The sequence below is a fragment of the Neoarius graeffei genome, chromosome 2, assembly GCF_027579695.1.
Source record: "Neoarius graeffei isolate fNeoGra1 chromosome 2, fNeoGra1.pri, whole genome shotgun sequence".
NCBI classification, from domain to species: Eukaryota; Metazoa; Chordata; class Actinopteri; order Siluriformes; family Ariidae; genus Neoarius; species Neoarius graeffei.
The window spans coordinates 86,332,522-86,346,900 of NC_083570.1; the positions used below are offsets into that span (position 1 = coordinate 86,332,522).

General features: G+C 42.3%; 1 protein-coding gene across 7 annotated transcripts in view; it reads right to left on the bottom strand.

Annotated features, from left to right (window-relative positions):
* The window catches only part of LOC132881984 (polycomb group RING finger protein 3), a 182,903-nt gene that overhangs the window by 63,202 nt on the left and 105,322 nt on the right, over positions 1-14,379 (bottom strand). For all 7 annotated transcript variants that reach the window (XR_009654093.1, XM_060915118.1, XM_060915120.1 and 4 more), the window contains exon 2: positions 5,287-5,370. Coding sequence is in view for 6 of the 7 variants with exons in the window: in XM_060915118.1 (XP_060771101.1) it covers positions 5,287-5,301 (15 nt within the window). In the remaining variant the exon portion in view is untranslated. The remainder of the gene's footprint in view (positions 1-5,286; positions 5,371-14,379) is intronic.

Sequence of the window (14,379 nt, forward strand, 5' to 3'; positions counted from 1 at the left end):
ACCCTCGTCTGGTGAACCTGAGGGCAATGCATTTACCAGGAGTGAGGAACACTGCTGCGGATCTTCTGTCACGACAGAACCCCGACCCGGGGGAGTGGAAGCCGCACCCAGAAGTGGTGCAGAGTATTTGGCTGCGATACGGCAGGGCAGAGGTGGACCTTTTCGCCTCCCAGGCCACGACACATTGTCCCCTGTGGTTTACACTGGAAGAAACGTCAAGCCCCTTGGGCCAAGACGCACTGGCACACGAGTGGCCACAGCAGCTCCTGTATGCTTTCCCACCACTCCCGCTAATTCTGCCCACTCTCGAGAGGATCCTCAAGGAGGGCCACAGGGTGCTGTTGATAGCCCCCTATTGGCCGGGAAGAGTCTGGTTCCCTACCCTGTACGGGTTGCTGTACAAGGAGCCTTGGTGTCTCCCTGCAGGGATGGACCTCCTCTCACAGATGGGGAGTCAAATTTGGCATCCGAACCCAGCACGGTTGCGGCTGTGGGTGTGAAGGGCCCGACCCACTGCTAGCAGAATGTGAGTTGACCGTTGTGCGGACCATCCAGTGTTCCCGCGCACCTTCCACCAATGTGCTCTATGCCAATAAGTGGAAGCTCTTTGTGAGTTGGTGCCAAGCACGCCATCAGGAACTGGCATGTTGCCCGATACCGGTGATTCTCAGCTTTTTACAGTCTCGTCTGGACGAGGGCCTTGCACCCTCCACCATCAAGTCGTATGTAGCGGCTATATCCGCAATGCACAACAGGGTAGACAGGCTGACTGTGGGATCCCACACACTGGTGAGCCGCTTTCTTAAAGGTGCTCAGCGCATAAGACCCCCTCAACGCAGTCCAAGACCAGCTTGGGACTTGCCTCTGGTTTTAAGTGAACCCCTACAGGGGACGGAGCTCAAATGGCTATCTTTAAAGACAGTATTCCTTTTAGCTATGGCATTGGCTAAGAGAGTGGGTGAACTACACACCCTGTCTATCGGCCGGGAGTGCTTACAATGGAGCCCCGATGGCACGGGTGTAACATTGTGGCCTAATCCTTCGTTTATGCCCAAGAACTTCTCCTCTTCATACACCAATCAGCCCCTCAGCCTGGAAGCCTTCAGACCACCGCCTGAGGAGAATGAGCAGGGCCAAGGTCACGTCCTTCTTTGCCCAGTTCGAGCACTGAGGGCATACATTGAAGCGACTGCTGCATTTTGGCAGTCGGATGTACTGTTTGTGGGTCACACTGGACATAGGCGCGGCCACACGTTGTCCAAACAGAGACTGTCGAACTGGACCGTGGAGGCCATTAGCAGCAGCCTCCCGGTCCCTCCCCACATCCGAGGCCACTCCACTCGGAGTGTGGCTGCATCATGGGCGGCTCTACGTGGAGTTCCACTCTCTGATATCTGCGCTGCTGCCTCATGGGTCCGAACTTGCACGTTTGCAAGGTTTTATAGGGTTAATGTGGCCATGCACAATCCACTGGCCACAGCCACCCTTTTCAGCCATTTGTAGGGTAAATAGGTCTTCCTTGTGACCCTGTTGGTATTAGTCATCCGGGTGCTTAAAGCACCGCCTCTGGCGGTCAGGAGAAATGAAATAGAACGATGGTTGCGTATGTAACCGCGGTTCTATGAATTTCGGATGACCGCCAGGGCTTGGCCGTCACTCGGAAGGCTGACGAGAAGACTGCCAAGAGAATGCTTCCGGGGTGAACGCACCTTAAGTACCGGTGCAATGACATACGTCACCCCTGTCGCAAGCGACTTTGTTGGTATACACACTCGAACTGCATGCGCATGTGATGGACATCCGGGTGCTTAAAGCACCGCCTCTGGCGGTCATCCGAAATTCACAGAACCGCGGTTACATACGCAACCATCGTTTTTTACTCAGAAAAAGCGGAAATCCGCCGAAAAGTGGAAAACTCTCATCCCTGCCGAGCTTGTGACCATGTCATGCATGCTAACGTGGAGAATATGAACATGCTATTTTGTAACAAAAACCTTCGAACAAAAAGTTCATGTTTTACTTACAGCTTGTGAGCTGGTGGTCGATCGTACAGATCCAGGTATTTAAAAACAACCTCGAAGCAAAACCACTACTGAAGGCACCGAAGTTTGAAAAGTCACTGTGGTTGAAATGATCAGAACACAGTACTAACGTGCATTATACTTCGCTGGTGGTGTTCCAAAGATAAATTCCAACCATTTCTTCTTCACCTCTTCTATCTTGCAACATTGCTCCGCTTACATTTCGTTTCTGTCGGCGGCTCCAGCCCGACTCTGGACGCTCGTAACTCGGGCAGGGGAGGCCCCAGCCTCCCCAAACATGCAACGTTGATGTGTTACTGCCACAAATAACACAGACATGAACTTGTCCAGACATGTTTTCAACTTGCTGTTAGGTGCTCTTCGTTAAATAACACAGGCACGAACTTGTTCAGCCATGTTTTCAACTTGCTGTTAGGGCCTCTTCGTTAGCTACTGACGAGATGGGCTCTGCTAGCTCTCCTCGTGCTTAAATCTGAACTTTCTTCCCGTGGGCGGTCGCAAGCCAAGGTGGGCGAGGCCATGAATACTAATTTTCGAAGTGACGCAAGTTCGTATGGCTTTTTCAGATCCGCTCGTTTTTCCGACTATTTTCTTTCATAAGCTAATACAGGGAATGGGAGTAGAATTACATTTTCACATCCAGCATGCATATGCAACTCGGAGTGAACTATGATATTTCAAAAAGAGCCAGTATTAAACGTTTTTGGTGGAAGGGCACCTTTAAATGAGAAGCGTTATGTTTGGAGAAAGGAAAACACTGCATTCCAGCATAAGAACCTTATCCCATCTGTGAAACATGACGGTGATAGTATCATGGTTTGGGCCTGTTTTGCTGCATCTGGGCCAGGACGACTTGCCATCATTGATGGAACAATGAATTCTGAATTATACCAGTGAATTCTAAAGGAAAATGTCAGGACATCTGTCCATGAACTGAATCTCAAGAGAAGGTGGGTCATGCAGCAAGACAACGACCCTAAGCACAGAAGTCGTTCGACCAAAGAATGGTTAAAGAAGAATAAAGTTAATGTTTTGGAATGGGCAAGTCAAAGTCCTGACCTTAATCCAATCGAAATGTTGTGGAAGGACCTGAAGTGAGCAGTTCATGTGAGGAAACCCACCAACATCCCAGAGTTGAAGCTGTTCTGTATGGAGGAATGGGCTAAAATTCTTCCAAGCCGGTGTGCAGGACTGATCAACAGTTACTGGAAACATTTAGTTGCAGTTATTGCTACACAAGGGGGTCACACCAGATACTGAAAGCAAAGGTTCACATACTTTTGCCACTCACAGATATGTAATATTGGATCATTTTCCTCAATAAATAAATGACCAAATATAATATTTTTTGTCTCATTTGTTTAACTGGGTTCTCTTTATCTACTTTTAGGACTTGTGTGAAAATCTGATGTTGTTTTAGGTCATATTAATGCAGAAATATAGAAAATTCTAAAGGGTTCACAAACTTTCAAGCACCACTGTATTGTATAGTTTTAATATCAGCATAAATATTTGCACACAATTAGTTATTTGTACTTGCACTTTATAAGTATGAAGCCTTAGCTAAAGCCTCGGTCACAACCGGCCGTACGTGCTCCTACGGCCGGTCTACGTGCAAAAAACGCAAGAAATGCACAGAGGGTACACGTGAAACGCACGGAGGGCACGCGTGTGACGTGCTGATTTTCGAGCCATAGACTGGCCGCAGAGGTTCTTTGTCATGTCAAACAAACTCTACGGGCGCTTACGTTTTTTTCAGGTTGCAAGACAAACTTACGGCCAACGCGCATCTTTCTCCATGATCAAAAAAAAATGCAGCGATTTGGGAAATGTTAAAAATCGCACGGCCAAAAAATCGTACGTCCGGTTGTGACCTAGGCTTAAGGGACCAGACATCTCTATGGGAACTCAGGCACTCCGGGTAGTTTTCTGAATATGAAAATAACAATTCTTACGTATGAAAATATCAATTATGATTCATATGCACAAACCTGCAGAAAACATAGACTTTGTTTGGCCCAAGGAAGGTTTTAGCTTCTTCTTTGGTGGCATTTTGTGAAAACAGTGAAATCGTCTGCAACAACCACCAACTGCGTCTTTACCATTGTCTGCTGTGGCGTGGTCATGTGGTCTGGCTCAGCCAATCAGAGCGCAAAAATTGATCAACAAATATGGTGGTTGCTTCTGGTCATGCTAGACCCAAATCAAAGACAATTTCCTGGTGGAATAATTGGACTTGCAGCAAATTATGGGCAGCGGAGACGATATAAATCGCTTGAACACTGAAAAGGCAAGTTTTTATTTTTTTCTGGGATTGAGTAGTCGGCACAGACCGTCTGTGTAGGCAGAGAAAACCGCTGATGCTTATGGACATCTCTGATTTTATATATATTTTGGCACCCCCTGTAAAAATCAGTAAAAAGGGTAAGAAAAAAATCCACCTTTTGGTGAAGTCGCGTCATCTCACACTGAAAAAAATGAGAAAAATCCAACTTTTAATTGAAATACCGTGAACTGGCCGAGTGGTTATTGTGTCCGCCTCTCGACCGGGAGATTGAGAGTTCTACTCACAGTTGGGTTATACCAAAGACCATCATAGAAATGTTACCTACTGCCATCTGGCAAGGCACGCTGCAATACAGATGCATGGAGGGAGTCAAACTCTCATGGTTACCAGAGGACTAGACCCCCACTGTAACCCTAGCTATGTAGTAGACGAGAGGCCAAAGGCTATAGAAAGGGAGATCGGTACCGCACCCATGCGCCTCAAAGAGCTGGTTAGTACTGGGACAGGAGCCTGCCTGGGAAGACCAGGTCCTGGCATGGGAGGGAGTTTAACTTTAATTGAAATAAATTTATTCAGAGAAAAACAAATCCCTCATGCTTTTTCCAGAGACACATGAATCAAGCCACGACATTCTTCCGCCCTGCTGCTTGTGCCACAGTCATAGAGCCACTGAACACAGGTACAGTATGTGATGGCAAACCGACACATCCATTCACTCTGCCAGGATATGAACATTCCTGCGCCTTTTCACACATTTCCACCTCCATTCTGCAAGCTGTGCTTAAACAGAGTTCTGGGTTATTCAGAATGTCTCGGAAAACGTTCTGACCAGGGTGAGAGCAAATTGCCCTCTTGCTCATGTATTTAGTGCTGATAGACACTGAGGTCATTCTGACATGATCCTTCCTCACCAGTGGATGAAAATAAACAAGGTTATGAGTGTTGGTGTCAGCTTACCCCTAATGCTGCCATGAATCTACTGCAGACAGAGAGGCAGCCAGGCCAGCATTAGCTGTGCATCATGGACCACTGCTCACACACCTAGAGAAGAAACACACAGAAGAAAAAGAAACCTGGATGTTATGTGAGGTGAGAAACTGCATACATGGTGTAACACGTTCAAGAATATTTCACTGAACATATTCAAGCAGTGTTCAAACCCTGAGGAAAACAAGACAAGAATAAACAGCTTCAAGTCCAAGTACAGCTTGAAAGTCTTCATCATTGCACTCAACAGCATCTGCAACTTCATTTCCAAATCAGTGAAAAGTATAAGAGGCCTTCTCAAGCAACCTGTCCACATGACTGAAGGTTCACAGAGCAATTCGCTCTTCAGAGTTCATGTTTATCATAATACGGACTGTTCTACTGAATTTTGAGCATGCCATCACAATACGCCATCAAGTCTTATTCTTATACCCCTGCCGAATTCTTGATTCTGACTGGACAGGGGTGGTGATTAATTTTCTGCAAGGATGAGGTCATTTATGTTGCACTTAAGGTTTTCATTCACCTCACACTAGTAGAACAGCAGCTCTGACTATAGTCCTGGAATGCAAAAGACGGGTTTATGTTAATGTGCTTGTTGTAACATGTTATCATTTGCTAATTGTACAATGGACGCTCCACATAAACAAATTCAACAAGCGTGTAATTGTTGATACAGTAAAAGTTTTCTCTAAGGAGATGTTTACTTAACAATTTTGGAAGGACTCTCCAGTGTAAAGCTTTCCAACACGGAAAAGTCTTCAAAACTGAGGACTCTGAAATCCTTTTTTTTTTTTTGGTCACATGACAAGCAGAACTTTTGTCTTATTAATTCTAGAGAGAGAAAAAAAGAGAGAGGATGATGAGGGAACTGTTTATAACTGCTATAAATGGCAAAAGGAACTACAGTGGTGCTTGAAAGTTTGTGAACCCTTTAGAATTTTTTATATTTCTGCATAAGTATGACCTAAAACACCATCAGATTTTCACACAAGTCATAAAAGTAGATAAAGATAACCCAGTTAAACAAATGAGACAAAAATATTATACTTGATCATTTATTTATTGAGGAAAATGATCCAATATTACATATCTGTGAATGGCAAAAGTATGTGAACCTCTAGGATTAGCAGTTAATTAGAAGGTGAAATTAGAGTCAGGTGTTTTCAATCAATGGGATGACAATCAGGTGTGAGTGGGCACCCTGTTTTATTTAAAGAACAGGGATCTATCAAAGTCTGATCTTCACAACACATGTTTGTGGAAGTGTATCATGGCACGAACAAAGGAGATTTCTGAGGACCTCAGAAAAAGCGTTGTTGATGCTCATCAGGCTGGAAAAGGTTACAAAACCATCTCTAAAGAGTTTGGACTCCACCAATCCACAGTCAGACAGACTGTATACAAAAGGAGGAAATTCAAGACCATTGTTACCCTCCCCAGGAGTGGTTGACCAACAAAGATCACTCCAAGAGCCAGGCGTGTAATAGTCGGCGAGGTCACAAAGAACCCCAGGGTAACTTCTAAGCAACTGAAGGCCTCTCTCACATTGGCTAATGTTCATGAGTCTACCATCAGGAGAACACTGAACAACAATAGTGTGCATGGCAGGGTTGCAAGGAGAAAGCCACTGTTCTCCAAAAAGAACACTGCTGCTCATCTGCAGTTTGCAAAAGATCACATGGACAAGCCAGAAGGCTATTGGAAAAATGTTTTGTGGACAGATGAGACCAAAATAGAAGTTTTTGGTTTAAATGAGAAGCGTTATGTTTGGAGAAAGGACAACACTGCATTCCAGCATAAGAACTTTATCCCATCTGTGAAACATGGTGGTGGTAGTATCATGGTTTGGGCTTGTTTTGCTGCATCTGGGCCAGGACAGCTTGGAACAATGAATTCTGAATTATACCAGCAAATTCTAAAGGAAAATGTCAGGACATCTGTCCATGAACTGAATCTCAAGAGAAGGTGGGTCATGCAGCAAGACAACGACCCTAAGCACAGAAGTCATTCTACCAAAGAATGGTTAAAGAAGTTAATGTTTTGGAATGGCCAAGTCAAAGTCCTGACCTTAATCCAATCGAGATGTTGTGGAAGGACCTGAAGTGAGCAGTTCATGTGAGGAAACCCACCAACATCCCAGAGCTGAAGCTGTTCTGTATGGAGGAATGGACTAAAATTCCTCCAAGCCGGTGTGCAGGACTGATCAACAGTTACCGCAAGCAGTTATTGCTGCACAAGGGGGTCACACCAGATACTGAAAGCAAAGGTTCACATACTTTTGCCACTCACAGATATGTAATATTGGATCATTTTCCTCAATAAATAAATGACCAAGTATAATATTTTTGTTTCATTTGTTTAACTGGGTTCTCTTTATCTACTTTTAGGACTTGTGTGAAAATCTGATGATGTTTTAGGTCATATTAATGCAGAAATGTAGAAAATTCTAAAGGGTTCACAAACTTTCAAGCACCACTGTAACTTGTTTTGGAGACACTCCACAATGTTAAATGTAACCAAAAAATGAAAAGACAGTAGAGGTCATTCCTTTATTATTAAAAATGTTTACTGTTTGCCGAATGATGTGTATGAGACACAAATAACTCTTTGGTATGCGCTGAACTGGAAAATAATTCATCAGTCTCAGAGTGCCCTGACCAGGGGCGACTCGTATCAATAGGACAGCAGGGCTAATCGCCCCGTCTCTCAAAGGTAAAAGAAAAATCAATATAAGGTTTCATATTTTGGTTTCTTCCACATCATCTTATGTTTTAAAGAGGATTATTTGTGACTTTTTAAAACTGAATACAGCAGCACCGCTAGCTGTACATGTACAGGGTATTTAAAAAAATTGGATATTATTTGAGATGTAAATATCCCAGAAACTACATAGTCTAGGCAAATGAAACTGAACAGGCTTAATGTTGAGCAATAGAAGATTTATTCCTCAAAATTTGAATGAGAAATTCAAAAAGGTATGTGGATTCCATTAACAATTTCACAAATTTTCAATATGCACACCGCCTGAGAGAGACAGACACACACACACACACAGACAGCCTTCCTCTTGGAACTTTTTGTGCTATGTCCAAATCTGCATTGCAGTTGGGGCATTTTTCGAGAATTCTCTTATAAATGCACGCTGCAGTCTTGTTTGACTGTATTCGAGCATATTCTAACACACAAAACACCTTTTCTTTTCCAGTGAATGGCATTTCTATGGCTAAAAAGATAAAAACAAAAAAACATTAAAACATAAATTTTTGACCCGTTTCCACACATGCTGTTAAAATTTGAGGTCAATTGAACGAGAATTGGCAAAGTTATTAGATTGTGAAAGGATGTCAAATGTTTTTAAAACACCCTGTATTTAAAAAGAAAAAAGACTAGATAGAGACTGTGACTAAAGTCACTGTAATTTGCGCTAGCTGACTTTTGTCAACTGAAGGTCAAGGTGAAGGTTATTTTGCTGAACAAAATAAAAAAAAAAGCTGATTGAAAAAAATAATGAAAACTGACAGAGTTATAAGTGATTGAAAAAAAAGCCCATTTTTCATGGATCATTCTGGTTTGGTGATCCAGATCAGCACCAAAAGTCATAGCAACATAATCCAGCCCAGAGGTATTTTTCATGTGAAATTTGGTGATAACTGGTTAAAAACTGAAAGAGAAATAGCATCCTAAAAATGTTATGAAAATAATAATAATAATAAGAGAAGAAACTAGAAAGACCCTGAATGAGCGTAACAATTTGTGCTACCGCTGCTAGTGCAAATTAAAAACAAAAACACACACAACAACGACAGAACAATATGAAGCAAGGCTGTGGGCTAACTGTAACGAGTCCAGTGCTGTACACAGGGATACGCTCTGCTGTAGGTTCATTCTACCAATCAGCAACATTAGTGTCACACCCACCTAGTTTTGAGCTCCAACACACTAATATATTCTGGCCCATTTTGGTGACATTTCTGTTATCCATCACCAGTAGGCATGTTATAGAGTCAGTCAAAGGTGTAATGAATGTGAACGAAGTGGATTATTGACTCTGTTATTATTTTTCCACTAAAATATTTTTGGAAGAGAAACAAAGTTGATAGACTGAACACACACTGTCTAATCAAAGTACAAATTACACAAGTAGACAGATGACAAAATTGTAAGTTTGGTGGGGGGGTTTTTTGTTTGAATAAAATGGGAAAAGTTATATATAAACTTATTTATTTTATCCACATTCACCAGATATGAGCAACCGTGTGCTCTGATTGGTTACTCTACTACTAGGCTATCACCTCATATGAGGAGAGAAAAACAAAATGGCGGAATGTGTTGCTGAACCAACCAAGGACAAAATAAAAAGTCTACTCAAAAACAAACCCCCAAAAATACAAAAAAAAAACAACAACAAAATATGGAATAAAAGTATTTGATGGTAAGAACGTATCTTTTTTTTACTTTTCAAGAATAATTATTTTCGCATTTTTCACAAATTGCTACTGTCATTTCACCAGTGTGTTTACATTCTGAGCGGAAATTATTCAGTCAAATGTTTTGTATAAAGTTTTTATTTATCGAATTTGCAAAAAATAAAAATAAAAATGCTCCGTTTCTTAAAATATGATTTTTTTAAAAACTGACATTATCACTTGTATATTTATACTAAAACAATTATCCACCTCCGGCTCAGTGAATATTGGTGAATAATAACCTCGACTTCATCTTGGTTATTATTTCACTGATATTCACTTTGCCTTTGGTGAATAGTTGTTAAAGGTGCCCTTCCACCAAAAACGTTTAATACTGGCTCTTTTTGAAATACCATAGTTCACTCCGAGTTGCATATGCATGCTGCATGTGAAAATGTAATTCTACTCCCATTCCCTGTCTTAGCTTATGAAAGAAAATAGTCAGAAAAACGAACGAATCTGAAAAAGCTATACGAAGTGACATCACTTCGAAAATTAGTATTCATGGCCTCGCCCACCTTGGCTTGCGACCGCCCACGGGAAGAAAGTTCGGATTTAAGCGCGAGGAGAGATAGCAGAGCCCATCTCGTCAGTAGCTAACGAAGAGGACCTAACAGCAAGTTGAAAACATGTCTGGACAAGTTCGTGCCTGTGGTATTTGTAGCAGTAACACATCAACATTGCATTTCTTGCCCAAGATAGAAGAGCTGAAGAAGAAATGGTTGGAATTTATCTTTGGAACACCACCAGCGAAGTATAATGCAGCGTTAGTACTGTGTTCTGATCATTTCAACCACAGTGACTTTTCAAACTTCGGTGCCTTCAGTAGTGGTTTTGCTTCGAGGTTGTTTTTAAACACCTGGATCTGTACGATCGACCACCAGCTCACAAGCTGTAAGTAAAACATGAACTTTTTGTTTGAAGGTTTTTGTTACAAAATACCATGTTCATATTCTCCACGTTAGCATGCATGACATGGTCACAAGCTCAGCAGGGATGAGAGTTTTCCGCTTTTCGGCGGATTTCCGCTTTTTCTGAGTAAAAAAACAACCTTTTTATATTATGCCAAATCTGTTGAGAATTTTTTTAATTAATTTCGGGAGGGTTGGGGTATGTTCCTTCATTCTGTTCAAACTTTATTAACTCCAACGATGTTTACACATTATGTGTAAGTCGCCATCTTTAGTCTCGTTTAAATCTCGTTGAATGTGATGTAAAATTCGTGTTATCTACATTGTTATTGGTCAAAACATCGATGTCGAGACCATAATAGCCAATCAAAACAGTTTTTACAAAGTCACTCACATCCTTTTTTTAAGTCACTCGTTCATTGTTTTCGTTTGTTTGTTCAGTAAAAACCCAAACACTTGTTGAATTTATTTTCTTATTTCCTTGCGTCGCACATCAATGACGTCAGCACGCGGTATTTTTCCCTTCGCGGTTTGATCCTTCTCTCTCACCGTAGTAAGACACCCACATCCGCTTGTTCTGACCCACTGGAGGTAGCGTCACAGTGCTGTTAGCCAATCAGAGGTAACACGTTTACATGTCATGAATATTAATGAGTAAGAGCTGAAATCCTGTCGTTCTCCTGCCACCCACTCCTCCACCAAACTAGAACAGCCTGAAACAGGAGAACCACAGCATTTTTTTCACCAAAACCGGCTCACAGGGCATTCATTTATACTAGAGACCACCGCACAATTAATGAAAAAACGATGCAAGGAGACCTTTAATTATTCTATCCACATTCACTGGATAGGAGTAACACCATGCTCTGATTCACTACTCTACTTCTAGGCTATCAGCTCATATACCGTGAGTAGAGAAAAACAAATTGGCGGAGCATGTTGCTGAACCAACAGAGGACGAAATAAAAACTCTACTTGAAAACCACATAAAAAGCAAAAAAATATGGAATAAAAGTATTTGATGGCAAGAACATCTCATCTCATTATCTCTAGCCGCTTTATCCTGTCCTACAGGGCAAGCTGGAGCCTATCCCAGCTGACTACGGGCGGAAGGCGGGGTACACCCTGGACAAGTCGCCAGGTCATCACAGGGCTGACACATAGACACAGACAACCATTCACACTCACATTCACACCTACGGTCAATTTAGAGTTAACCTAACCTGCATGTCTTTGGACTGTGGGGGAAACCGGAGCACCCGGAGGAAACTCACACGGACACGGGGAGAACATGCAAACTCCGCACAGAAAGGCCCTCGCCGGCCACGGGGCTCGAACCCGGACCTTCTTGCTGTGAGGTGACAGCGCTAACCACTACACCACCGTGCCGCCCATGGCAAGAACATATCTTTTTGATTTTTCAAGAATTATTATTCTAGCATTTTTCACAAATTGCTGTCATTTCTCTCATTTGTTTACATTCTAAGCAGAAATTATTTTGTCAGACGTTTTACATAAAGTTTTTATTTATCGAAGTTGCAAAAAATAAAAATGCTCCGTTTCTCAAAATCCAGTGAATGTGGATAGAATAAAACAGTTATTCCACTCAATCTCATCGTACATGGTTTATAGCCAACTCGGCACTACGTGCCTCGTCCGCTATCAGCTCATGTACGACTTGATTTCATGGAACAATTGTTAAATATTAGTAATGTAGGGCGGCACGGTGGTGTAGTGGTTAGCACTGTCGCCTCACAGCAAGAAGGCCCTGGGTTCGAGCCCAACGGCCAGTGAGAGCCTTTCTGTGTGGAGTTTGCATGTTCTCCACGTGGGTTTCCTCCGGGTGCTCCGGTTTCCCCCACAGTCCAAAGACATGCAGGTTAGGTTAACTGGTGACTCTAAATTGACCGTAGGTGTGAATGTGAGTGTGAATGGTTGTCTGTGTCTGTGTGTCAGCCCTGTGATGACCTGGCGACTTGTCCAGGGTGTACCCCGCCTTTCGCCCGTAGTCAGCTGGGACAGGCTCCAGCTTGCCTGCGACCCTGTAGAACAAGATAAGCGGCTACAGATAATGGATGGATGGATAGTAATGTATATTATTCACTGTGCCCACCCACCCTCCCCACTCCACAAAAAAAAAGGAAAAAAATTTTTTTACCGCCAGCTGCCATTGACCTACCGATGATCATTTCCCTAGAACAACATGCTCTGTCTCGTTAAATTTCTTACATGGTGGTTGGAAAAATACTAGAAGTAAATTTTGCTCACACTTATGATCATTCCTGCACAAAAATAAATAAATACCACAGCATTAAATATCCCACAACAAAAATGTTTCCTACAAATATATACAGTTTTTGAAGGTTGTACACACAATTATTCAACAGTCCTTCAGTATAAACCTACACATGTGTATATATAGTCAGGCATATACCGAAGCCAGGAGAGAAGAATTGCATGATGTTTGTGCTGTATATGTTTCATACGGCTCACTCCTGCAGAAGAGTAGGCAGCCACTGGGCCGTGTGACAACACAGCGGCATTGCAGAAAATACTCAAAATACACACACACACACACACACACACACACACACCATGCTCTCTATTTGGCTTTCAGCAGCTCATCTCAGAGTCCAGGCAAAGAGAATAAACCAGTCACCATTAATGTTTCCATCTGCTCACTGGCCTGTGAAATGACTTCCCTCAGGTTACACAGACGAGTGCAATGTGACCAGGGACATGTTAATAAACTGATGTGGTACATTCAGAGGACTTTCTCTTCCAACAACTGTTACAAAAAAGCGATAAACCAAGACTCCCTGATGTCATTAGACTACTGCAGTACAATTTACTCACCAAGTAACGGAGAGCTATGGAAGCAGACAAGACCGAATGGGACCCCAAAGAGAATTTTCTTTCAGCTGTTCAGATCACAGCAGTGCGAGTGCAACTCCTTTAATAAATGCAATAAAACAGTACAATTGTACATCTGCTTTGAGAAACCTACAAACAGCTACAGCTACACGATTACTGAAAATGTTTTTCTCTTTTACGTTAACCAACTGATGAAAATGATTTAACTCCTAAAAAGTAACCGTTCATAATGGTTACTGTTCATGAAAAGTGAATTTTGGTCAAATTATATTCATTCCTGTTGACGGAGGATTTCAAGCCCGTCCACAAGGGACCTGGTGCAGCTGAAGGAACATTTCTAAACTCAAACAAGACAAGCAGCCAGTCACATCACCACAAATACCATGGATATGAAACCTGATGGCCAATACTGAAACCTGACCATAAAAAAAAACCCACAACTACACACCCCATACTGTTGCTGAAACTTCTGTGGTTTTGATTCCATCATTTTTAAAAACTTTTTTGATGAGTTTACACCACACTTCTACACAAGGTTAAAGACATATCCTCAGGGATTGCGTTAACGCAGACAATGTGCATTTTTACATACAAAAAATGCAAAAAAAAAAAAAAGCATGTTCGGTATTTTAATGTGTCCCGGGACACAGGGCTCCTACTTGAAGAATTGTTCCCGACTGCCTTGGCAAATCTATTAGATTGTTGTTTAACAAACAAAGCAAAAGTGAACAGAACAAAAAGGTCACATGGCATAGCGTCATCGTAACTGTGGATTTGTTGACGCAGCCATGTTACCCGATGAGCTTTGT